The 26,407-nt window shown below is 41.4% G+C and overlaps 2 protein-coding genes across 4 annotated transcripts in view; both read right to left on the reverse strand.

The window, feature by feature from the left end:
- The window catches only part of LOC147797451 (complement C3-like), a 17,744-nt gene extending 443 nt beyond the window's left edge, over window positions 1-17,301 (reverse strand). Inside the window, exons 1-18 of the mRNA XM_087143496.1 lie at window positions 17,239-17,301; window positions 14,348-14,406; window positions 13,445-13,685; window positions 12,569-12,745; window positions 11,364-11,421; window positions 10,414-10,518; window positions 9,782-9,970; window positions 9,348-9,426; window positions 8,335-8,497; window positions 7,636-7,710; window positions 6,318-6,486; window positions 5,974-6,188; window positions 4,638-4,799; window positions 3,909-3,977; window positions 2,712-2,845; window positions 620-707; window positions 321-395; window positions 4-32 (exon numbers count right to left, since the gene is read on the reverse strand). Coding sequence (XP_086999622.1) covers window positions 4-32; window positions 321-395; window positions 620-707; window positions 2,712-2,845; window positions 3,909-3,977; window positions 4,638-4,799; window positions 5,974-6,188; window positions 6,318-6,486; window positions 7,636-7,710; window positions 8,335-8,497; window positions 9,348-9,426; window positions 9,782-9,970; window positions 10,414-10,518; window positions 11,364-11,421; window positions 12,569-12,745; window positions 13,445-13,685; window positions 14,348-14,406; window positions 17,239-17,301 — 2,150 coding nt within the window. The remainder of the gene's footprint in view (window positions 1-3; window positions 33-320; window positions 396-619; window positions 708-2,711; window positions 2,846-3,908; window positions 3,978-4,637; window positions 4,800-5,973; window positions 6,189-6,317; window positions 6,487-7,635; window positions 7,711-8,334; window positions 8,498-9,347; window positions 9,427-9,781; window positions 9,971-10,413; window positions 10,519-11,363; window positions 11,422-12,568; window positions 12,746-13,444; window positions 13,686-14,347; window positions 14,407-17,238) is intronic.
- Window positions 1-26,407, reverse strand: part of LOC110989110 (complement C3-like) — a 92,141-nt gene that overhangs the window by 62,060 nt on the left and 3,674 nt on the right. For 2 of the 3 annotated variants that reach the window (XM_022253252.2, XM_022253253.2), the window contains exons 5-14: window positions 25,849-25,995; window positions 25,375-25,417; window positions 24,777-24,864; window positions 24,296-24,395; window positions 23,559-23,795; window positions 22,782-22,982; window positions 21,212-21,346; window positions 20,189-20,257; window positions 19,583-19,771; window positions 18,601-18,777 (exon numbers count right to left, since the gene is read on the reverse strand). In XM_022253252.2, the coding sequence (XP_022108944.2) occupies window positions 18,601-18,777; window positions 19,583-19,771; window positions 20,189-20,257; window positions 21,212-21,346; window positions 22,782-22,982; window positions 23,559-23,795; window positions 24,296-24,395; window positions 24,777-24,864; window positions 25,375-25,417; window positions 25,849-25,995 (1,386 nt within the window). The remainder of the gene's footprint in view (window positions 1-18,600; window positions 18,778-19,582; window positions 19,772-20,188; window positions 20,258-21,211; window positions 21,347-22,781; window positions 22,983-23,558; window positions 23,796-24,295; window positions 24,396-24,776; window positions 24,865-25,374; window positions 25,418-25,848; window positions 25,996-26,407) is intronic. The other variant, XM_087143325.1, reaches the window with a different exon arrangement.

Consider the following 26,407-nt stretch of genomic DNA (forward strand, 5'->3'; position numbering starts at 1 on the left):
AACTGGATGTCTACTGCTTCCAATCCAGGGACCTATCGGTGAGAAAACACAAGTAAGACAAGTACGACTTTCACCAAGTTCACTAGTGCCGCTGGCGTATACTTTTTCTTTACAGATATGAAGATGGATTCTACGGTGTATTCTTGCAGTAGTTGGCGATGTTTTATGTTACGTTGCACACATTTATTTTTCTTGCTCATGTAGAAATAAATGCAACTGGCATTGTAATAAAGATACTAAGCTGTGGACTAGCGTTTATTTAATCTTTCTGTGAGGCGTCGATCATTTGGTGAGCTATATGCATAAAACGAGGTACTTACATCTTCGAAGTAGAAAACAACCGAGTGCTCAGTTGTTTCATATCGCTGAACCCGCCCGTTACTGTTTGCCGTCACCTGCGAGTAAGGAGTCATTAGAAAGAAATAAACCAATCGAGAAAACAGACCTGTGATTTGATTGATTTTTTTATCAAAAAGTATCTTTTTGCAACATTAACATACACTTTTTTCCGATTGTGATAACTTTTTTCCGCTTGGGTATAAGACATTGACAACATTACACACGAGGCAATTAATGAAATAAATAATTTGAATTACACATACAATTTGTCCATTTTTACCCTTCTCAGATCCTCCTCAACCGCAACGTAGCCGGTGAAGAGGCCAACAACCAAGATAGCCATACCGCTTTTCTCGCCACGCAAGTACCTGCATAAAGTATAAGTGAAAGCCATCTGCTGAGACATGTCGTATAACCCCCACGGTAAGTTCATAAAGCCTGGCGCTCGCCTTTGGTATTTTACCACATGATCCCACTGCCAATCGCCGTTGATTAACTAGACTTTGACATTAAAATGCCTAAAAATGAAGCTTTCTACTTGTATCATCATATTATGTGTTAGATGTGTCATGCAATGCTAAACATCCGTCATGCGTTGCAGTGGGCCTCCCGTTTGCGCAATAAAGACAATCTTTTGTCAACAAAAAAAGAACAACAAATACAAAATTCCGTCAATGCATGGAATTCATATTAGCACTTTACTTTTCCAACCAGCGAAAGGAGGTTCAATTGACCCATGTATGACTCGATTCATAGACCTTATGTTGAATAATTCAGGTGTTGTAATGATGCCGAAACGTTTTATACTGTATTTCCTGTAAATGTCTAGTTTATAATCAGCTGTTGGTAGTAGAACCGGGTGTCCGCCGGCCCATCGGACTCTTGGGATTAGGGATTAACTAAATAGATCGCACAGATGTGAGTGAAACAAAACCATGAATACTCTAACTGCAGTCTGGTCGTCCAACAAGTATAAAAACTGATCCATTTTCAAATCTGATCTCACTGTCGCTTTCATGAGAAGTTGTGCGGGACGCGTACTGAGTCTCAATTTTTACAAACAAATATTGTTACCAAATCATATTCATAAGGAATGCCGCATGATATAAAATGGCAGCTCCACTGAAGCAGACGTCAAGCACAGGGGCATCGCCAGGAATAGGAAAAAGTCTTTCCACGAGGAGTGGAGCTAAGCATTTACATGTATCAATAGCAGAGTAAGGGAGGTGTGGTTCAGCGAGCTATTTTCATGCAAATTGCTACATCAATCACTTTAGGTAATTGCAAAACCCTACGTTGCCAAACCCTATTCAAGACAGGGGTCGAATCTGATTAACATATTGGCGGGGCACATATAACAGCTCAAGTTTGCACGCATTTTCAAATATGCAATTTAAAGGAGAATTTTCAGTGCTAGGACAACATGGATGTTTTAAACCAATGAGGCCTCGGTGCTCCTGCTCATGGCGGGTAGGTTTATTGTAATTGAACGGTTTATTTTACACCAAGCGAAACTTTTAATTGGCAGGTCACTGGTCTGCAAATGTGTTGCAAGACTGTGAGCTATTGATGCTGCTCTTGACTTGAAATCAAGTCGGTAATTGGCCGATGTGGTGCAGTTTAACACAACGCGGCAACGGTCGGTGCAATCTTGCCCCCGAATATACGTGTCCAGTGGTTCTCAAACACCGATTTGAATAATTTGCAAGCCTTTATGTGCACAACATATGGGGCTTGCTACCGAAATTGGACGGAGCACTCTGATTAGCTAAGAATGCTGATTATGCGAATATTTATATAAGGGGCAGTTTCATTGGTTAGTTGAACGTTTATTAGCAACAACTGTGACAGTCTCGTTCATCGAAGAGTTTGTTTACATTATTCTAAAAAGATGATTTACCAAAAAAGCATGATTTTTTTACAAAAAAAGGTAATTAATAGATTTTTTTCTTGAATGGTGATGTGTACTTCGTCTTTAAACGTCGTATCATTAATGCAAGATATGAAACTGGCACTAATCAAATGCAGACATTCCTACATGTCTGTTAAAGCACGAGCTACTATTGGCACTCTCAATGAAAATATACGAATATGTAGTACAGTTTCTGCATAGGCCTAAACGATTTTAAGTCTAATGCTGCTCTAGCTCAGTTGTCGTAAGGTTTGGTTTAAATCTGTTATGTTGCTTTGTCGATTTCTGACCGACACGAGGGAAGAAAACTTGAAAAATTCAATATTATTATTTTGTATAGGTCTCTCAGCTAATGTCTCTTACGTTTCTTTCTTTAGGGCTATTAGTTTAACACTGTTGATAACTGTTAATAGTAGGCCTATACAGAAGTCATTTATGAACGACAAACAGACATTTATACCTCACTCGTATGTCATAGGAAAAAAGTTCCCTTTCCATCAGCTGATCCTCCTCCGCAACCTCACCCACGTTCGCCTGTAGCTCAAAGTCACAACTGTAATAGTTGGGCTCAGCGATGTAATATGAAGCTTCAAACTGCACAATTGGGAGGAATTTGAATCAGAGTTGCTCAGAGCAAACAAAAGCTACAATAATATCGATGTACAGTTGAGATTTACTTGATAGAAACTTCACGTCTGCAAACTCGTTTCGCACGTGAGACAAGATGGAACTTCACGACGTATCTGCTTTGGTGCTTACAACAATGTAATATTGACCTTATCCAACTAAGTTCCAAGTTCGTTTTTACACAAGGTAAGCATGCGTTGTTTGGGGGCCATTTCTAAATTACCGAATTTACTTTCTGAGTAAAGTTGAGACTCTGTGTGTGGTGTAACATGCTGCATCCACTGTCCATGAAAAAGATATGGTTTCCGTGAACTATGAATTATTATCCGAATGGCTCTTCATACAGTTTTGTCGAATGCACAAGGAAAACGGACATTCTGAGTTGAAAATAGATACCACGAAAAGTTTACAACTTGCAAGTCATTCTGAAATTTCGTTTTTCTGAAGCGGCTGCTCATTTGTAACCGCAATTAATTTTGCATTCGCTGTTGGAAGTACAATGTCTTGCTTGCGTATAATCGTGATAGTCAAAATGTGTTCATAAAATATCCATGGCTGTAACATGAAAAGAGGGACACAAATATATTGTTTATGTGATACAGCTGATTTGTTTGAGAGATACTAGCTACACCTGCCCTGCTTTTCCGGGTCAAATATGACCCAAAAGGGGTCAGGCCCCATGGGACCCAGATTCCGAGTCAGTCTGACCCAGGTGTTTTTAGAGTGTGCGGAAGTTGCTTTGCCACGATCTCGGCAAACAGTCAAGAACCTGCAGGATGAGCTTTTGCCACGTCTTGTTTCCAAAATGTACAAGATACTTATACGGATTTCTCCACAAAAGTGACGGTTGATTTTCTTTGGGTGCTGGTGAAAAACGTTGACGACTACAAAAGGATGGTCTCTCGCTGGCCTATTTGACTTTCCGGTGTTCAAGCAGAAACACTGGAACTTTTTTCATGGACCTATCAGCGACACACTATTCCATGACGTTTTCACTACAGCAGACGGCTTTTCTCAAAATGTGACTTACTTTAAACTGGCCAATGCCTGTTCCCTCGGTCGTGACGAACACATTGATTTCACCGCTGCTGTTTGGAATCTGGCAAAAAACATATTTCTTTTTTATGAGAACAGTTCAAGTGATGACGAGATTAAAAAAGTTTGACATCCAGTGAAGTTCACATTGCTATGGTTTGAGAGTCATACGCACTTTTTTCAAACAAAACGTGAGATTTTTTAAAGAGTTTTAAACGGGGAATAGGGCAATAAATATTTAGCACGTTGCCTTGTTCACGAAAATAGGACGCACGCCACCAAGGAAAAAATCAAAAGGCAAGAAACTGTATGGGCTAAGTTTGATGACCCCAAGCATTGAACCGAAATGTATTAAAAACACGACAGATTTTGGTGGGGATTTGTCATCGAATTAATACGATTACATCAGTTTGAATTGGGTATCAAAAGGAGGAAGACTTTTAAAACAGTACACCGACAGTATTTTCACATCAATGAAACTTGGCAGTGACTCGTGTACAATCTGTACCAAAGCTTAATTGTTCGGATACGTGTTAAGGAACTAACACGTACTATACGTTGTACGGAAAAGACTGCTTTTAAAAAGACTTCATTTTGCCTAAAGAGCTCCAACACTTTCGTGATATTGGAAATACATTCTTTTTTTCAGTGATGAGTTTCCAATATGCATACCTCTCTGCTTTATCTGTAGTGATCCAAGTACATTTACGAGAGAGCTACTCACATTTATAGTTCCTACTTGGGGCACAAGCGCGTTATCTGCATTCACCCTGAAGGTTTCATCGTAGTTACTCTCATCACACGTGACTGTGCAGAAGAAATCGATGTCCAGTTCTTGTACCCTATAAGCGTACACCGACAGGGCTTGCAGTGCCATGACGGTGTCCTGAAATCAAAAATGAACAATGTATCATATGTTTACACTTTTTCGGACTTTCCTACACGAAGCACGACATCTTCACTCTCGACCTTTGGCCTTCTTCGTCTCATAAACGATTTGACCTCCGTGTCTGTGCTGGCACGCGGGAGTCTCAACGTCCATTGTACTTTCTGACCTTCACTGGGGGTCTATTTCATTGTAATCAATGGGTAAATAGACAATTACAATATGGCAGACTTGGTGCTTCAATGTTGCCTTGATATTATGTCTGGATAATTCAATGTACTGAACGAAAAATATTATTAACGACTCCATTTTAAAATTTAAAAAATGATATTTCTGAGGGATTCCTCCCATATTTATCTCCAGCGAGTGGAATCAAAATGTTTGATTATCAAACTTCAATCGTAAACCAATGGTTAAACCAAATTGTCAATTTTCCTTTTCTCCTACAAGGAGGAAAATAATCTCAAACAAGTCTATAATTCCAAAATGGTGCATAGCCAAATGATTACGTAATCTGATTTAAAACGACAGCTCATGAGACAAAACATTCATTGGTTCCAAAATTAGACCCTTTGACGAGTCCTATAGGATAAGCTGTTGATGTTTTATGCATCTACAGAAATACTAGTCTAGGTAATAGATGTTCATTCTCAGACAAGCGTCTCTTTAAGGTGTGTAGGTTCCACGATTAATTACGCAAGACGACCGTGTACTGACCTCCAGACTTTGAACAATCACAGGGTGTCTCCTATAGTACATTTGGCCGAAAAGACATGGCGCGTTCAAGGGTTAAAATTGGTGTTCGGGAAAGTTGTGTTTCTTTATTTTTCTATTATTGCTCTCGCAAAATTTGTTATATTTACTGTCCTCGAAGTTGATCAACATGCACGTATTCGTCCCCCTGTTACGCACGATTCATTAAAGCCGTCATGTGTGCACACTCAGCTGAAAACATTTGACCGATCAATATCCTCAGTCACCATCCAAACGAAAAAATAGCTTTATAACGACTGGGACTGGCCGATACAATGCATAGAATTTGCCGCGTGCGCGAGTGTTTCAGACGTTAGTGAGGAGCACTCAACAGAGAAGTCAGACTAAATTGCATAATTTATTTTAATACATGAGATGTGACAAACAGAGCAGAGAGTTCGTTGACAATGTCTATACATACCTGAGAAGAAACAAATCCTCCGTGGTAATTTTCTTGATTGGTCAGCCACTTCACAATAGCGTGCGTGTACTGAATATCGCCTACTGTCAACAGTGCAAGCAAGGCGTAGCTGGTAGTCTCAACCTCGATGGCTTTCGGGCGACGGCTGTACCAGTAAGGTTTTGAGCCACCATCGAACGAGGAATCATCTGCCGCCCAGTAACGAGAGTCTGAAGCTACACAGAAATAGGGCCTATATGAAACATTCCGGTCAACATTCAGCGAGTATTCCAAAAGAATAATGCGTCAGGTATGCACCTCAGTTAAACTTCGGTGTAGCTCGAACAGAATAAAGTCTGTTTTACCTTCATCATCTGTAGCAATGTCTTTGAGCATTTGTATGGCATCCGGCACCCTGTTGCTGTTGGCGAGAGCTAGAGCATACGCCGTGATGGCAATGGCGTATGGGCGTGTCAACTCTTCCAATTCCGCCTCCAGGAAGGTAGCTGCAGCAGCTACAGAACTGTCTTTATCCTGAAAACATAAACAAAGAAGACGTCACTTGTTATAAGTACAAAATTGCAGGGGAACATAAACTGTAACAGGCACGTTGGGCTATACGATAGGAGTATCTAGAGGCAGTAGCCCACATACTGACTTCTGGCGAGCTGACAGAAATTTTATCCCAAGCGAAAATTAGGGGCGTTTTGGCAATGATGAAATGGGGTTGGTCTCAACTTTACAAGATTGCATTTGGTAGATGATAAAATTGTGTAGTGCTGCCACCGTATAAACACGTCTGTTTGAGAGTTTTTGAAAAGGCTACCTAGCGTAAAGACCAAGTTTTTGCTTCAGAATGTCTCAAGATTTTTCTCAGAGTGAAACCTTCGTTCAGCCTCTGTTACCTGTTTGCTCAAGAGAAACAATTTAATCGAGAGGTTTTCTGTACGAAGCTTGTTTAAGTATTACACCTCTTTAATTTTTTTCTGTTGACAAATATCACTGCGAGTAGTGCATATCAGTATGCTGGCCCATTCTCTTCAGCTAGTTAGTCTCAATACTGCAATGGACAGAATCTATATGGCGTGAAGACATTATGTGGGACTGGTAGTTCATGAACGAAGCAAAATAAACGAAACCTTCAAGTGAAAGTGCCATTGACTGAAATGACCATTAGTATGTTGCAAAATGTGTTGAATCAAATTAGAATATAATGAGCTTAAGCCACCCTCGGAAGTACTGCAACATTTGCTGCTTGAAAATTTGTGCACCCAAAATGGCGATTTGCCTTTTTCTTTTGGGGGGTTTCTCTTCTCTTTCCTTCTACTTGATTCATATTTGACGAAACGTTTGACCCGTAGCCAGAGCTTCCTTAATGTGTCTATCCTTCAACTCGAAATGCAAACAGACGAGGTGGAATCTGACTTAAAGCTATCAAAGATTTCCACAATGACGTCATACAAATTTCTTAATTACGAGCGAGGACTTCTGACTGCGTGCAGACACAGAAGCGAAGGTAGCCTTCTGGTACGAAACACTATAGAGCTGACGGACAAGTTCAGTTGTTTTAGCAAACATTAGGACTCTGCGCCGATAGCAAGCGTAGAATAACTTTAAGCTCAAATCCAAAAGGTCAAAACAGTCGGTGTGTTGATTCAAAGATAAAAACAGACGAAAACTCACAAATGTATCGCACTGGCATTCCAACAGCGAAATGAGAACGTATGCAGTCAGTGAAACTTTGCCCTGGACACCTCCCTGTGGAAAAGCATCATACCAGAATTATCATTACATAACAATCACTAAATCAACAACCGTCATAGAAAGTATCTATCTTTTTCGTAGGACCCGCTTTTTTGAAATCCCAAAACAAACGATCAAGTCAGATAGAATCGGTATTTCTCTCAGCACAGTTTGAAACACCCCTACAGGTATATTAGCAGGAATACAGTTTGCTTTCGTTGAAACGAGGGTGTTGGACTTACTTCATTTCGTATTCACCGTCTGAATGAAAAAGGACATCGTTCTATGAAATGGGACAGGCAATAGGTATGAATTGAATATACAGCATGTATATGAGCAACAACAGATCCATGTGGATGGAATTCTGACGTCTGCATAAAAAGCCGCGTGAGCACTTAGAGGCCACATTTTTAAAGCTACAATAATTCAAACGTTTACGCCCTGTGATCTAAAGCAGACTTAGGGCCGCGTGTTCTTATAGCTAAGGAGATAACTTGCCCCAAGCAAAATCAATAAAACTAATGGCAATAAGAACCAAACGCAGGGCTCAAAAGACTGCAGCTAGTTTTCACGTATACGACGATCATGGGTAGTTGACACATCAGAGTGGACTATCCCGACCGCTGTAATACTACTCACGGTCATTTCTCTGTCAAGTACTCTGTAAACGTCACGAAACGACCCATCATCCGGACTCTGGGAACGAGTTATCAGCCATTCCATTGCCATACAGATTATTCCGTCGTCGATAAAGGCAAACTCCTTCGCCTGACAGAACACCTTCGCAACGAAAGCCGTTAACCTACGTCACATGCAAAACGTAAGCACAAAGACTGAAAGATACGCACTGCGCCTCAGAATCAAATCTTTAAATGTTTACCAAGTATACTCCTCCTTATTGACATACCTCGCAATACTGTACGGGCTTTTATGATCGAGAAACATTTTGCTGATAAGGAATTTCTGTAAAATTGAACCATCGGAGTAATTTTCTTGCACATGCGGGCGTATGATAGGAAGTAAAGACGTCATGTGAACTTGCCTACGTCCACAAAACGTCTTCCCTTGTCTGAAACTCAAGAGTTGCGCTAGAGCTTCGGGGTTTATCACTAACAAAAGGAAAAGGAAGTTAGAGCGTAAGAAATTGAGAACTTATGCATGAAATTGAAGGGAGGCTCAAATAATTGCAGTAAGTATTAATGTGTGTTTGGTTTTGCCCTTCTCTGTAATCTTTTTTTATTTTTAGTTTAATCCATGTTATCAGACCAATTGAGTGTAACAACATAAGATGATTTGATTTTGTTGCATTTATTTTGCCTGCGCCAGAACGAGTTTAAAGATATCCTCAACATATCAAAGGATTCAGGCTCAGTAATACATTTGTGAATAACAAGAACACAGAAAACAAAAACCAGCGGGAAATGGTATCTGTTTCCGTGACCTGCTTTCTGCTGTCACAAGATAATTTACTTCACTGTAAAACTCAATAACTACAAGGTGGTCCAAGTAAATTATAAAAACATGGCTGACAAAAAAGAAAGTGTGAACGAAAATTAATGAAACATCGATAGTGCACTAAAATGATTATACTGCACAAATAAACTTGTGTTATCTGGTTTAATTAGCATTAAACAGCATACTACTGCACTTACCACGTGCTGCTTTGGAAACTTGATGCCAAGGCAAAAAATGACCCGTCGCTCAAACGGAAGGTGAGCTCACGTGCAACGCCTGAGAAGACCAAAAAACATGAAAGAGTGAACAATCAGCATTCTATATCAACGACTTTATGAATGTTCCCAATCATCATGTACTTCAATCTGATTCAGTGGACCTTGATCAGTCACCCAGATGATACCTCCTGGAATGGAAGTGGTACGCAAACAATCAAATAAAATGCCAAGTCCAGTTCATCAGGCTCAACTATTGCCTAATAACTATATTAACACGTTTTTTCCTTGGTAGGTTTTTTCTTTTGCAAAATGTTGAATGTAGTTTTATCGATCGATCGATCGGGCGGATAAAGCCATTCTATTGGTGGATAATTCATGATTAATTCTGTTTAATAACTTCAGACTATTCTCACCGTTCACTACATACTGCATTGAAGAGGTCTCCAGGTTAGCAGAGATTTGATAAGTGCTTTTGAGATAGGTGAAGACGTAGACATTGGGCCCTAGCCGCATCATGGTCTCCTCGCCGTTGCCAATGGGGATCATCAGTAGGTTGTCAACACCTCCAAGCACCGTTTCTACGACGCTTCCCTGCACTTTACCTGGGACAAAATTCACAAAACATCTATCAAATAAGATCCAATAGTGTGGTCACGCGACGTTAGCAGTTGAGCAAAATATTTAACATGTAAATTCTTCGACTCATCACGAGTGACAACATTTAGCAGAATAATATAGCCCATGTTTCAATACATAGAATTGGGCTGGGGTCGTTTCTTCGGCATTATTCGGAAAGAATGGTAAAAAACTTAAGCAAGCCAGCCAGCTATGAGGACCTTTATACACAATGTTCTAAGATGATCTATGTTGGAGTGTACACTGTATGTGTGCCCTTGTTGCAGTTTCTGTCATTTTTGTCGAAAAACATTTTGTTCTTACTACCAAGAACAACCGGAGGATAAACTGACAATTTAGTAATTTCCTTGGTCTTTTTTGGAAGGAGGAAGTCTGTGCGCTAAAGACGACCGTGGAACTGTACACCTACCAAAAAGACTCATCCGAACCTTGTGGGTACCAGGGATTGCATTTCTATTGATAATGTATCGAATGAAGTCCACTTGATAGATGCCACCATTGTCCTTCCAGTTCTCTAAAACAGCAATAAATCGTATGGAAAACGTTGAAATATGTAAATTGCTAACACCCTGAAATAACCCAAAGGAGTACGGGTTCATTTTATCCTTAAGCCTACTCCAGTTGCGTGCATTAATTGAACTCCATTCCATTGTGAAACGAGGAAGATGGCAGTAAAACAGATCACGCCCCCCAACACGTGAAATAAAAAACCACTGTATACAAGCTGGAATTTATTTGCCCATGAACAGCAACTGTATGCCGCAAACCAAAGTCAAACATATCATGAGGGTAAGGAGGCCTTACCCCAAGAATTAAGAAGGAACCCTCATAAATGTACAAGGGGAGGAAGGAAAGCTACTACAAGAAAAATACTATAAATAATGCCTGATCACTTTGTCGTGTAGGTTATCGACATGCAACATTTTCTCAAAGGGCGATGCTAGAGCAAGAGCCGCTGGATTGGAGTTGAAAATTGACAGCACCATGCCGAAATAAAATCAGTGCCCAAGTAGGGCCAGCTTGTACAGGATCCTGAGGGACACAGAGAAAGATCAGCAAGGGTGAATATCATTTAAAGTTTTACGCGCAGTTTCAACATTTTAGATCAAACTAAACTGAAAATAAAGAACTTTTCGAGACTTTGAGTAATTTCATTTTTTTTTCTATTTATTTGCTACAAGGGAAGCAAGGGAAACAATTGGGGAAATTGTCTCAACAGGCTCGCCCAAAAAACTTCACTGTGCTAAAAACTCAAGTTGGACAATTATAACTGGTTGTATCAATTATTTTTGTACTTAACCGTACGCATGTGATAATAGTGTTGCTCTTGGCCCACTCGCTCGCTTCTCTGTGACCCACGGCTATTCGCTGGATCCAGAGTCAGTGGAACTACAACCTCTTTCTTGGTCCCCTCAGGCTGTGAGAAAAAACAAGAGAGAGAGAGAGAGAGGAGTTGCACGCTTTTGAGTTTTGTCAGGTTTTGAAAAAAACTTCAGGGGTGTGTGCGATATTAACACCAGTGAAATATAACTTAATAAGACCTCCGAGAATGACTTAAAGTTGTACAATGAGTTCCACTCGAAATTTCCGAGTGGAAGCAGGGCCTGATCGCTTTAAGAAAAAGGTCCGCAGCTAGAGAATGATGAAGTCATGGTGTATTGAATAATCGATTTCCTTTCCATCTTTTTAAACTACTGAAGACGAAAGGGAGTGCTGACATTAAAAGGTTTGATGCATCCATCGCCATTCAATGTTAACGCGAAAAGGGAAAAATGTATTGCATTGGTATGTTATTCATCGTTAACATTACATGTCATAAAGAAACATCAGATGTGGCCAAACGTAATACCGACACATAGCTTTGCTCATCATACATGAGTTTCTTAATCAGGAATCAAGACAAATGTCTAGATTCGTTTCACTTGGTAGAAATTCAATTCAGAGGCAAAACAGACCTCCTCGATCCAAAATCGCGCCGTGTCCACCCGGCAGTATCTTGGAAAAGGCAAGACAATGATTCGGAAAAGAATCGGTAAGTGATACCTAGTGTTTCTCTCAGACCTTTCAGTCTAATAGACTTTATTACTGAAAGTCTAATAAGTTATCTGGCAATCAGAGAAGGTTGATGTAGTAATTATGATTTTTGTGCCATTGTTTGCTTTGAAACTTTTTGAGCGAAGAGGGATGACAAGACTCAAGAAAAGAAAGTTTTCAAGCTCCCTTTACTCTCATCATCCTTATGATAACCGTCATATGAATATTCCACAGCTAAAAGCAATGTCTTTCGGAAAGTTAGACTTGGGTCAGCTTTGCAGAAGTGATTTCAGTAGTGCGACCGGTATTGGACCGTCTACGTTCGCCTTATAGTTATTTTCGTTCGTTTCAGAAGCAGTTGGTGTTGGAGCTAGGGTGGGAGACCTTCAAGAAAAATTTACCGATTTTATACCTGTGCATTCGCCAAACGATCAAGGAGAGTAAAACTTTTCTTTCAGACACAAGAGCAAACATACAAAGTAACAACTTACTCGAACGGTCAAGTACTTTACGACGCCATTTTGGTATACTCCCGTCGTATCAACGGCAACAATTTCTATGGGTATGTCCTTGACCTCGAGTGGCATAATGACGAACTTGACAGAGGCGGGAGCCGTGGGTGTAACCTCGATGAGTGTGCCGTCTGAGTATTCTTCTGGTTGAGCCACTGAGCATAGTCCGTCCTTGCCTTTCAAGTAGACAGAGACCTGACGCCGAATTGAAAGCATGAGAGGTGAGTTGCTAGTTAGGAAACATTTTGTAGGGATTCACAGTAATTACTTTACAGAAAGGAGACACTCAAGAGGGGCAAGGGTTTCCCCAGGGGCTGTTTTTAACCCTCCGCACCCCCTTGGCTCCGCCAAGGGTTTCAACGGGACAAGTTGAAATTGCAATGGGGGAGCTGTCACCAAGCAATCCGTAGTGTGTCAATGTGCGTCACTCTTTGGCAGGTTGCCAGAAAGAGCTATTATAAAAACATCCTTCTCGACCTCTCCCCAGACAGTTTGACTACTTCACTTGTCGATACGGCCGTCTGTCCTTCATACCATGCCTGTTTCATGATTATCGATATGACCTAAAAAGGATCAGAAACAGTGTCGTAACTGCTGGGTAAACTATTTCTATAGAGGCCCCATTAGGGGGCGGCTTGTTTTCTGGAGGGAAGAATGAACTCGTTGTCAAGGAATGAATGGTGTAACGCCGACTAAGGCTACCCACCCCAAATTGTTCCTGCTCTAATTTCTGAGCCAGGTAGGTGGCAGACGAGAGGCACAGGTTTCGAGGGGGGCTGCAAACTCTTCTTGGTAACGTCACTGATCAGCAAGAGTAAGCTGAGTCTCTGTATCCATCTCAAAAATGCAGCAAGCAATTCATTTTCCTAAATATGAGCCAAATAACTGACTTGCCTCGAAGGGGCGGTCGGCATAGTTGAACACGGTCGCGACGATCTCGATCTGCTCGAAACGCAGGACCGAGTAGGGCATGCTGAGGTCGAGGAAAAACGGAGGGCGGACTTCCAGTTTGATCGGGTTGGCCACACACAGGCCAAAGTCTGCAGAGACTGCGACTGCCTCAATGACCCAGGTAGTGACACTGTCAGGTAGAGTAGATCGGTGTAGCGTTTCACCGGTTTCTCCTGCAAAGCGTCTGACAAAACCATGGGCATGCAAAGGAAAACCGGTTAATACTAGACGCTAAACTGTAATGACTTCATTTCTCATCTCCGCTTACAAAATAGAATCTTCGTCTGGACTCTATTACCCTGATAAAAACTACTGGTGGTCACAGTAAGCCAGGTGGCCTTGGAGAAGTGTTCGAAGGGTGTGGGACCATGGGCGTATCCATTTCCATCGGAATGCGTCTAGGAATGTGGTTAAATGCTAACCGAATTTCACAAAGCTTAACGTGTACCCTAAAAAGGTGCTTAGCTATTAACTGCATTCCAAAACTAATTTTAATAAACATGTCGCGGGTTTAATCTGTTAAAACAGAAAGTATTTCTTCCCTTGAGCTGTTATTACGCTTGATTCGAACTTCTACGACAGACTGATGTCTAACGTTGATAACCATCAAAGTCGGAAAGAAACTTCCTTTTAATGTTTCTGTCGATCCACAGCACCGCTAAAAGAAATCGTTCCAAAGGATTTTCTGTTGCTCTTCTCTTTGCTCTTCTCTTCATATTGAAGCCTGAATTTTTGCCTTATGTCGTGAACACTGGGGGTTGAGAGGGCTTTTCCTCAAGCGGTCAAATGGTGGACAACATGTATGTCCATCTTACACGGAAAGGGTCTGAGTTGTAGACAGCTTACAAGAGTTCGACTTCCTCAAACATCCAGCTCTCCGGGAAGGCCGACTGGATACTGACTGCCTGCAGATTGACCCAAGATGCATCGTGGACACTGGATCTACCTCTGGAAATGCTTTTAAACTCCCTCACTGAAATGAAAGTAGAAAATGTACAGGTAGGCCTACTTCGAGTACTTGGTAAATCGCTTAAGAATGTCGGGCAAAAGATCAAAATGCAATAGAGCCTTCAGAATACAAGCAATCATTCTATGAAGATTGGAAAAAGGATCATTACAATATTCATGACGCAGCTCGCTTTACTAGTCTGGGAGACCTTTGTCAAACATCCCACGTCGAACCAGTTGAAAGCCACAATAAGTCCACCAGAATGACCCTAATTACAGAGTGTTTGAACTGCTACATGAAGCCCTGCCAAGTCTGTGGTGCTACATTGGTATTTATTCAACACACTGGACGTTATCAGATGATATAACCCACTCTGGTGAAGTCCACTGATAACACAAAGGTTAGTTACATCAACACCACAGTTTCTGCAGTGGTGGCTTTTTACGAGAAGAGCTTTGGAACGAAGAGTTCCACCCGTACGGTTTACTTTCAGTGTTATCCACTGACTCACCCTTCACCAAAACGTTAGTGTCTTTCAACTGTAAAGTTGCAGGCCAACCAAGGAAACCAGTGCAACAACTTTTATTTTGAAAAGTTTACACTGTTGGGGCCTTATGGTCGGTCAGCTGGTTGGCTTGTAATTTTGCGGGCAGGCACCGAAGAAAAAGACAATGTAAGTGCATTTCCTTCGCTAACTTCCAGGAGATGGATGTTGGATACCAGGCATAATTAAGAAGATAGTACGCGATCTGGTTCCTTAGACATATACCTCATGAAAACAGAAACTTACATGCATACAAGTAATGTTCGTCAACATATGTCAAATGAGAGAAAACAGAGTGTTAAGACGGTGTTTTTTCATTCAACTGATTCCTACTGAAAATTTAATTGTATTACACTTATTACGGTGCCCACGAACACGGGAAGTTTGTCACATTATGTAAACAAGATCCTTTTTCAATATAATCTGTTGGGATAAAACTGGCATTTGTCTTAAACTATTACTTTGGAGCATCGTCCGCCACTTACAAATTTGTTCTCCTTTGTTAACGCTTGTAGATCTTTGGACCCTCCTGTTTTCAGCCGTACAACCAAGTGCTTTATCAAAAAAAATGATGAAAAGAAACACACATTCAGTATCTTAACTTCAGTATTTCTTTCGAAACTCTCTACCTCGGTACGTCCATTCCATCCCACTAAAAAGTGAACGAACAGCGTACGTGCAAACGCTGCATGGTTGACTAGTTTATTTTGAATAGGTAGACAAAAATTGAAGCTGTGCATGGTGGAAGTACTAAATTAAACTAGGTAAGCCTTGTGGTTGCAGCATGTGAAGGAGGAATCTTTTCTTTGAGTGTGTGGTTCTGAGAAGAACCGATGGTGAATACTCAACGTTCCGAATAGTATGCTTTTCGTTCGTCTTCAGGAGGGTGATGGATAAATTACCATCACCACACTACACATCATTACCATCACAACACATCATAGGTCGTTACATCACTGGAAAAAGGTCTATAGCTAGTAAGGATTATTATTGAGTTTTTTAATCCCACCTCTTTTTTTTTGCATCTCGTCTTACCTAAATTTTTGGGGCCTTCACGATTCTTGTCATGCAAGGAAATATCACTCACTTTAAACAGTCATACTAACTTGAGCTTTACTTATTAGCCTGGCACTCACAACACATAATACAATATAATATGACCCTATATACTGCTTTCATATTTCGAATGTTGGGATTTTGCTGAAAAAAGCCTCGTCTATGAACAATGGTGGGTAGTCATATTTGCTGTCTGCTGCTTTCCATTTTGGTATAACGTCAACGTTTTGAGTGGTTATGTGAAACGTCAGGTGCACAGTTTAATGACGTCATGACCAAAAAAGTCCCCCTTACAGTATCCAAGCACCATCAGTACATTAGGGGAAAAGGGTTACAACGTAACAAACGAAAAAAGGGGTTCATCCAGTTCGGCTTGCCTCTAGTTGAAATACTCCGACGAGTAAGCGTGCCTCAAGCTGAGGCACAAACACGTGATTTGTATCACATGACATCAATCCAACGCAACAGCTGGCCAACACTTTCTGACTTTGTAAGTTCGTCCCATCCACTCCTTTTAGAGGGGGTTTCACTCACAGGGTCAATTTAGCATTAGCCCAAATTTGGCGGGAAGATACCCTCTCCTCAGCTCTCCCATATGTTTGTGTACAAAAATGCCTTTTCCCTTGTGACAGTGTAGCATGCCGCTCTGCAGTGATTTCAATGCCCTGGATGAATGCCAAACTGCAGAATGACCTTTGGGAATGAGCCAAGCCAGGCTTGTTATTGTGGTCTTTCGATGGCCCAGCCGTCCGCAGCAGTGAGGTTTTTTGTTGGGATACCCTTTTGAATTGTATTTATTTGACTAAATATTGATGAAAGGAAGTCATAGAGCACGGGCGGTGATTTGCGGGTGACTGTTAACATCATACCTTCTCTGTACGGAATATCAAGGTTTGCATTCGTCAAAACAGCTACACCAGCGTCCTAAGCATATAAAAGCAGAGACAAAGAAAATTGCGTTGAAGCATTCATCTTTGATTTATCATTTTCTTATTACCCTGGAAAACAAACACCGAACTTTTTAAACAAACGGTGTCTGCATTCAAGACATTTATTGTGGAAGAGACGCATTCCAGACCCGAGTTTCCCTGATCATCTCAAAAAGACTGTTTTTTTGGTTTTATGCCTATGTAAATTTTCATAATAATAATTACAAGCAACCAACAAGTACTTGCCAGCAAGTCATACCTTGAGGATTGTAGCTGAATCTTGTCCGCCTCCTGGTCCACAGCCCAAATCATACTCGGCCATTCTCTTGAAAACCTACCATAATGAATCTTAATTAACAGTGAGACTTTTGACGTCTAAAATTTCCCCTCAACTGATTTATGGGGCTTTTTGGGATTCTTTAGTCATTAGAGACTTTTCTGAACACCAATCAAGGTCTTTTAAAACATGACACTCTTTCTCCATTGGACATTGATGTTTAAAAATTGGACGCGTTTTATGTTATAATGTGATAGCAAGATTATGTTTTATAAGCCTTATGAGAGTTCAATTGGAATAAATTCTGGTACACTGAGTTCTTTAAACTTACGTGAACATAACAATTTGAATTCTCCATACTACAGACACTGTTGCTACATATCTCGTGACCCATGGCAAGCTTTTGCTTGGTAACATAAGAGACGCATTGCGCCAAAACATTGCTTTCAGTGGAAAAGTGTTGCAAAGGAACTAGTCCATTCCAGAGATGGTGGTCGCTATGCAAAAACTAGCACCAAATCACAAGGTATAGCAAAAGTGTGTTTAGTCCGGAGAATTCAAATTTTTCATGTTTATTGGCAGTATCAGTTAAAATTAAAATTTTAAAATATTAAAATTAAAAACTCGCAAAAGGCTCTTTGCTAAACACGCTGTTTTTAGAGGGAGGTGACAGCTTATTAAGCTTTATTTTCATTCATATAAATTCTGAAGCGTTCTTTTCTCAGAAGTTCTTGTTAAGCCTGGCTTTCATATCAGAATGCAAAGATGTGCATGTCATGGAACAGTCCCCATTGATACGCAAACATATAATTGGTATCGCTTTATAGCACTCCCCGTTTCTCCTTATTATCCAAGAACGATCCTTCAACTGTCAAAAAAGATAGTTAACCATAAATGAAACACATAACTGTTGTACCAGTCTAACTTCAAGATGTGGTATGAAAACACAAAACGAAATGCCATACGACAATTGTAGAGGACCCAGAAGCCATTTCGTTTTCAGGCCTTGGGCGAATGACGTCAAGCGTCATATCTTTTGTGGCCGTGTGCATCTTTACATTATGCTTGCTGTCGATGATCGTTACGACCATATGGATGCTAGGCTTTGCAGAAACGCTTTTAAAATGCGTGTGTTATCTGAAACCATTCTTGCTTAGCACGCCGTTTGCTCCCATGAAACAGTGTGAGCTATAATGGCACCCAGCATGTTACGTAAATCTTTACAGCAAAAAAATGTCAGTACATTCTTTACACAGTGGTAGAAAGGTAAGACACAATATCACACAAAGTTACTTCTCACAGTTTTTCCCTGAAATATGGATATTTTGTCATGGCTTTTTGTACCTTCTTTTGCGTGAGTCGGTGGTTGTTACGAAGCTTGAAGACTGCTTCGTCCACAGCCAATAAGCCGACCTTCGTTTCTGCCTGGCCGCGGATCTCCAACTCAATATTCTGGCGAGGGCGGTCCGACTTGAAAATGTCGCCCTCCTGAATGACCAGTCCTTTGAAACGTAAGTCAATCTGAAATAACGCAATGCCAAATACATTTTGCGCATTTTTAAAGCAATATATTCTTGTCATGTCGGAGGTATTTGACATTTTCTCAAACTATGCCTACCTTTCAAGGCATCGATACAAATTAACTAGAAATATGCACCTGCCTACGTCTTCCACCATGAATCCCTGACACCTCGCTGTGGGGCTCAACAAAACAGCCGGCATTCATACATTAATTACTTCATGTTTTATTTCATTATGTTGTGGGAAATTAAACGAGGGGATGGTGGTCTACATCGTATTCACTTGTGGCAGGTAGGCCTGACCACTAACTGTGATGGCCGGTTTTTAATTTTGAAACTAACATAGTTAAGACTTTATACAGGGGCCTTGCAACGGCAGTCCACCAAGCTGAAGTTAAGGTGCATTACTCTAGTTTCGTTCACAGTATCGATTAAATACTTCCGTGACAGGCGCCGCAATTTTTGAAACTGTGCTAATGTACCACCTTTCTTTAGGATTCTTTCATCAAAGAATAATTGGGACCTTGGGTGTCAGGTATAGGTCTGATCCATTCTATTACCTGGGCCCAAGACCTTGACACACTGCTAAGGTAGTGTAGTCACACGCCTAGAAGAACGGTTTAATTTCTGTGCCACGAATGTTAATGAAACGCGAGTGCCTAGAGAACATTGCTCGAACCGTGCAGCTTACGAAACCTAACAATCATGAGGGGTTCGGTGGCGAAGTTTAGAGCCGAGGAAATACTCGTCGCGCACATACTGTGAGCCGCTGAGATATGTACTCCTCCTTTTTTATATTTGCTTACGGGATTCTTGCACTTCTCCTCCACATCGATCAGGAGTGCGTCGGCAACGACGTGGCCATCATCCTTGATGTAGTAGGCGACCACTCGTGCCGAGGGGGCCATGTCATGGGTGACCATGAAATCAAGGGCTGTGTTCAAGTTGACCAGGTCCTTGACGCCCTTGTGCACTATCCTCCCCCCAGCAATCACCTGTAAGAATTAGGGAAAGTGCAACAAATGAGCCTGTATTCTGTGTCCACAGATTGAGATGGCAGTGCTCCATTCCCATCCATTCTTGCGTATGTCTGAAGATGAGAATTGAAGTGCCCCATCGTTCACCGTATACCAACAATTTCACTGTTAAGCGTAATTGCAACATTATCATGAGCATTTGTTCGACGGCTCTCTGGCTCGGTGCACAGTACTTAATGCGCTTGTAGTCAAGGAGTTTCGCTTTCAGATGAAACTGATAGCATTCTAACGAATGCTTCCCAAGGCAGACTCAGTTATCGTAATCCTTTTCTGAATGTTCACAAGGTTGGTTTTCTGTTAGATGCTCGCTCAGTGCCGGAGAGGCGTGTGGCTATACATTAAATTAATTACGTTATGTAGGGGAAAACCACTTACGAAGTAGTTCAATACGTCGACATTCTGTGGGTGCGTCAGTTGAGCTTCTACCGAACTGAGCCATCCAATCTGACAATGTATAAACATAAATCAAAACAGACAGGTTATTCACACCGGAAGTCGCTGGAGTAGGAGATAATTACCCTTAAATAGGTGGCGTGGATAAAAAAAAACCTGCATCCTAGATTTCGTATTTTTTCAAAAACTTTTTTTATTTTTTGACGAATTAAACTTAAATGTTTTGCAAATCTACAGGTACTACTGTGCTTCAAGACTGCCAAGTCCCTTTAACCTGAACACTGCAGAGTATGGCCTATTGCACGACCAGTACTCCCAGGGAGCCCCATACGGCCTCGTGCAGTAAGTGGATCTCTTTATTAACAGACACGTGCGTGGAGCTCGTGGGTGTATTTAATAGCAACCAACAGTCTTACAAGTTCGTCGGTGCAAAGCGCTACAGACATGACTAGGAAACGACCTGGATTTATTCTATCCACTTGACAACTCAGTGTAATTTGACGGGCGTGGCTGCTCGCAGGGGAGGGTCGCATTAAGCCAGTCATGTTGGGAAACAGGGGAAGCCCATATTGCACCATCTTCATTGGTAAATAACCTTTCAGAGAAGGGCCTGAATGAAGCGGTACATAAAAGCCTGAAGTTTTTGAACGATGCCCAAATAGTGTTCACCGGATTCAGCTCCCTTCCTCAACCATTAATGTTCTTTTTGTAATTCTGACCGGAGCCACGCATAATCGTGGGGTTTCCTAGTTTGGACTGAGCGCGGCTATAGCTATATGCAGAACATCCTGACCACCACAGATTCTAGATATGAATCATGCACACAAAATGCATTTGAATTTGTCATTCATATATACATAACGAGTCTGCCGCCTGAGGTCTTTTTATCACTTTTGTATATGACCTAGAGAGCTATGTTTTTCAATGTTAAAATGTTCAGCACCAACACCAGATGCTGCTGATTTGAACTGGAGAGTTTTATTAATTGTCAAATAATACAGATACCTGTGGAGTTTGTCTGATATCTTGAGATGGCAGGCGTACCACCATGTATTCGCGATTGGCGTTCGGGGATTGCGGCTGGATAAATATTGTGTCGCGTGTGTTTGCATCTACGAAGTACGGTTCGTCTGTCTCCAACTGCAAATGGCAAAGAAAACACATTTTGTCAGTAAAATGTCAAACAACAGCAAAGCTGTTGTCAAACAACAAATGTCAAACAACAGGAAAGTAGCATCGCAAATGGAAGGGGATTACAGTCCCCTCCCAAAATCTAATCACGAAAACGGAAACTTGATGTTCGAGTAAAACCGGCCTAAATCTACAACGCCTGGCAATTTGGGGGAGGGGCAAAAAACCACTGGATAAAAAATGGATGTACAGGGTAAAATACGGCAAATTTGCCCAATATTCTGGGAGAGAATCAATGCAGTTTGGTAATCTATCTGCACAACAATTAGGCGATTCACCTGGTACCCAACATTGGGCAAAAGCTGACCAGGGTTTTTTACACACAAACGCTCCTCCCAATTATGACAATACTGGTTACGCCGCTTCTTTGCATCAGTGAAAGGCCCGACTGAAATCCCCCCACCCACGACCTAGCCGCAAACCTAGCCACAACCTCACACCAGCAAGAGTTATAGCGTCTCATTAGCTATTGGCACCAGTGTTTCGTGGGCCCCACGTTAGGCTAGTTACCATTATCGATAGAGGGATTCCAATACGCCGCCTTTAGCGTCGATCTGCGCACTTCCGCGTTTAAAAACGAGGCTGTATGTGTCAGCTTCAATTCTTAAAACAATCAGACGATTGAAAGTAAGGAGTCAGGACACAAAATAAATAAATGTATGTTAGATTCTGACTTTTCAGGCTGCAAATTTTTGTGCCAGAGTCTTTCAGGGTGACTCGACACGTAAAATTAAAAGACAAAAAATAACGACAATTTACTACGAACTAACGTACCTACGATGGTCGTGTATTTTGTGCAGTGGGCGAAGTTTAAACTGAAGTGGTGTCACACTTACAAACCGGATACTGTATGTACTGAGAAATAAGGAAGGGCTGCGTAGCACCGTGATCAGAATATCGACAAGATTATAAGATTAAATTAGTGCTCTGAAATATATGATTGGCAATCATATATTTCAGAGCACTGATTTAATCTTATATTCTTGTCGATATACTTCATGTACTGTGTGGACTCCGCAGGCGCGCAACAAAGTTCAACACAGAGAGCCTCGGTTTCGGTGCACATTTGACTGCGCTAATGTAAAATCCCTCTCTGTGGTGGCTAGCTTTACCGCCTTGAAATGATGTTACGTAGTTTTAGGCTCCCCCAACTAAAACAAAAGTAAACAAAAAATCATAGGGACTCTGAAAAATATATGCAGATACTTTCGTTGTTGGTTGACAGCAAATGTATTACCGAGAGGGTACCTGTTTTAGTTGGTTTTTATATTGTGCCTCTTGGAGAATTCGGTCCAAGCCACTACTCAAGCAACAACGAAAAAGGTGTACTCCCCGTTCAAAACCTCCACAGAGGTTTTATCGTGTACGTGTCCCCAAGACTTACTGAGACTGATACCATGGTGGTGTCAGCAGGCATATTCAGAGTGAAGTCTAGCTGACCCTGTGGACCCGACAGCTTACGCGATGCGTCATCGGCGTAACCACCAGGCAAATTGACGTTTGCACCATTTTGCCGTGTAGCTGTGGCCGACATTATCACCCGCACACCGTCAGCCGGGAGGCCATTCATGTATCGAATACATGCCTTTAAAAAGAAAGAGAATGGAAGATGGAAGCAAAGCGACTGAGAAGTGACACCTTCATTTTGTCATGAATATATCAACATTATACGCTGTGACCACAGAAGAATGGACATCATTCAGAAATGTTCATATTGTGTTGCATATAAATGTGCATACTGCGTTGAATCTTGTTGGATTCATACATGATATACAGTCTATACAACACATATCATTTAAATCTACTAACACTTCATTGCCTTAATTTTGCATTGGTAAACATCGCCGATCTCTTAACCCACTTCTAACATGGAAAACTTGAATAAGGCTCTAGGGCCTTTTACCAAAAGAGGTACCAGAAATAATCAGTATACCCTTTACTGCTAAATGAATACTAAACGTGATAATTGTTCAGCAAAATAACTCCTAATAAATTTAATGGTGAAAATGATGTTAAAAAAGTAAAACAGAATTTCTGAACTGGAACAGTATAATATGAAAATTATGACAGAACAGAATCCCCTACGCTGAAGAGCAATGTTCAGCCCACCACCTGTTGCAGGGGGTCACCATGAAAGAAAATAATAAATACCTCCACACACCTTGACGGTGAACGACAATCCAGGCTTGAAGTATCGCTGGGTGAGGTCCCAGTTGAACGTGTAGGGTGTCGGGCTGAAGGTCACCATGGTGTTGTTGGCATTGACGGTCTCGCCTGAGGCCCTGTCTGTGACGAAGGCCTGGATGATCAGCCGCTTGCCCATCAGTATCTCAGCCCAGTTCACGACTTCCAAGTCGCCCAAATCCAGGTCCTGATCAGCACGACCTTCCTCATTTAACTGTGACCGAAATTAAAGGTTTTCAAAGCCGAACAGTACTCAACTACAAAACATAACTCACCAGGAGGGCAAATGCCACTCTAAGTAATACTTTTGCTGTACATAGGCAGTCGGTAACTCTTCACGTTTTTTATGTCTCATTATATCATGGCATATTATCTCAATGATCACTTTGCAATGAGCTCGACTTCCCTTGGCCCAAAAATCCCAATCCCAATACATGTAGTTTGGTTTACATTCTACTTCAAACACATCTGTTCATTAAATTGGAGGTGAGACTGCGCTTTCTGATATAAAACTACGAGTACCGGTAGGAAAGGGGGTATTCTCAATCCAACTTTTCCTTTATTTTTCCCAACTATGAACATGGTGGAAGATGGCACTGCACACATTATTAATGCGACCTTATCCTTCTTTAGATTTTTCTATTTAAACGTCTGTTGCTATAAATGTTACATTCCATGTCAAAGCTGAGATGGTGTTTTCGTATGTATAGTTACCCGGCCTTCTTTCGACTGCAGTTTCATAAGACTACCATCGTCCTCAAACACTCCGTAGATCACGTAGAAGTTGCCCACAACTGGCTCTCCAAACATGTACCTGAAAAAAGGGGGGAAACGGATCTAATTCCTGAGAGATTCGAGTCAGTTCCTGCAAAACTGCATTGGCAAAATAACATGGAGCTTATTCAAATTCCTGAACCGGTTTAAAGCAAAAAGACCTTCGTGATTGTAGAACAGCACACTCGAGCTAGTTACCAATTCTAACATAAGATACAATAGAAACACGTGTAACTTGTAGCACAACCAAGGACAAATCAACCTGGAAATGGTTGAACAAACACAGAAACGTTATATTTTGACCATTAATTACTCCGGTTGGTGGTGTTCAAAGTAAAAAAAAATCTAAGCGGTCTCCTAAGCAAGATAACACGTCTATTTTTGTCGCCCAAATATCCATACAACTGTGTTTTAATCGTACCTTGCGGTCACTCTGCTGACGAGGTTCTCTGTTCCCGGCACAATATACATCGAGTGGGGGGTGACCTCGACGTAGAACTTCGACAGTACTGGAAAGCAGGACAAATCTGAACCAGTGATTCAAATATTCCTGATTTAAACTGTCCAATATACCCTGATTGATATTCTATTGGAATCACCTTCTATTATCGGCAATGACTGTGCTTTCTCTCACAAAACGAAACCCCTCCCCCAAACGGCAAGTAAACTTAATGCCTCAGCAACTGCCTGGATGACAAAGTCATGAGTGGAGTTGAGTATGAAAGCAGCTTCCAAACTCGCTCTTATAAAGCAACAGGGGCTATTCGGGGATGGGTGTCGCGAGCAAGAAAATCACCGGTTTGCTAAAGAGAAACCAGGAAGTAATACATTCCATCGTTCACTCATTCTGTCTATTAGTTTGCTACTGGTGTGTGTTTTGCCCCCCTCCCTGGAACCCTAAAAAACATGCTGCCGACACTAACGGCCCTAACTTTCTGGAAACAAAGCCAAAATTCCTTTCGTTATGCACTGATGTTCGTTTCATCCGGCCTCACCCTCGAAAGTTTTTTTAAACTTACCGTACTCTTTTACCTCAAACTGGATCGATGAGTTACTTTTGAACTGAAATTAGAAAAATATGTGCTTGTTATGAATCGAGCGGCTCCAGCTTGCTGGGTTTTTTTTTTTTTGGGGGGGGGTTGAAACATTACTTCACTGAACCCCTTCTGAATTGGCAATCCAGTGCGGACGCCGAGATCCACTAAAAGTGGACCTTGATATGAGTGCAATTAGTGATCCCCATCGTGAAATGAACACGTGTTGTGGCATATCGTGCTCATCACGTGCCCATCATAGCTGGCAGTTTTTTTTCTGAGAGCATGGGCGAACAAACATTAACGGGTGGGACTCAAACCCACAACCCCTTACATTTGTTCGGTCAATATCTTGCCACGAACAGTTTTTCTTCATGAGAAATTTCTGTCATACACATTTTGCACATAAAGCACTTACAACAAACACGTAGGCCTGAAGAAGGGATACTGAAACCTCACCTGATGCCCATAATAAGCGGTCACCGTCCAGCTTCCTAAGACGGGGTTCGGAGGGAGGGAGAAAAAGTGGGTCATAAAACCCCCATTGGGTCTTCTCCTGTTTCTCTCCACAGTTAACCCATCTGGGTTGATAATGTCGACTCCCAACTATTTGAAAAGAGAACGGTGCGAATGGAATGATCGACGGGCAAGGTCCAATTGGTACATGTTATTTCAACAAGGGCATTAAAAAGAGCAGAAACAGCAATGACACTGACGCAAAGGACGCTGTCGTCAACCACGACAGCAACACCACTGACAAAGTGATCAACGACAAATCTATACAAATATACCACTGGTCCTCTGGACCAGGACTCCGTTTGTTTCATTAGAATGGTTACTACGGTTTACAAAACACATTAATTTAGTCTAAAACAACAAAACAACAACAACTATAAAAATAACAAAACAACAGCAGCGACGGCAGAATGCAACGGCAAATGCAACTTAAAAATTGAAAGGTTTCTCAAAAACCATAACATGATCAGCCTTAACCCCATTAAATGTGAGGTTAAGGGAA

Source organism: Acanthaster planci, linkage group LG11 (assembly GCF_054643075.1).
Source record: "Acanthaster planci isolate LZ-2023a linkage group LG11, COTS_SCS, whole genome shotgun sequence".
In the NCBI taxonomy this organism is placed as follows: Eukaryota; Metazoa; Echinodermata; class Asteroidea; order Valvatida; family Acanthasteridae; genus Acanthaster; species Acanthaster planci.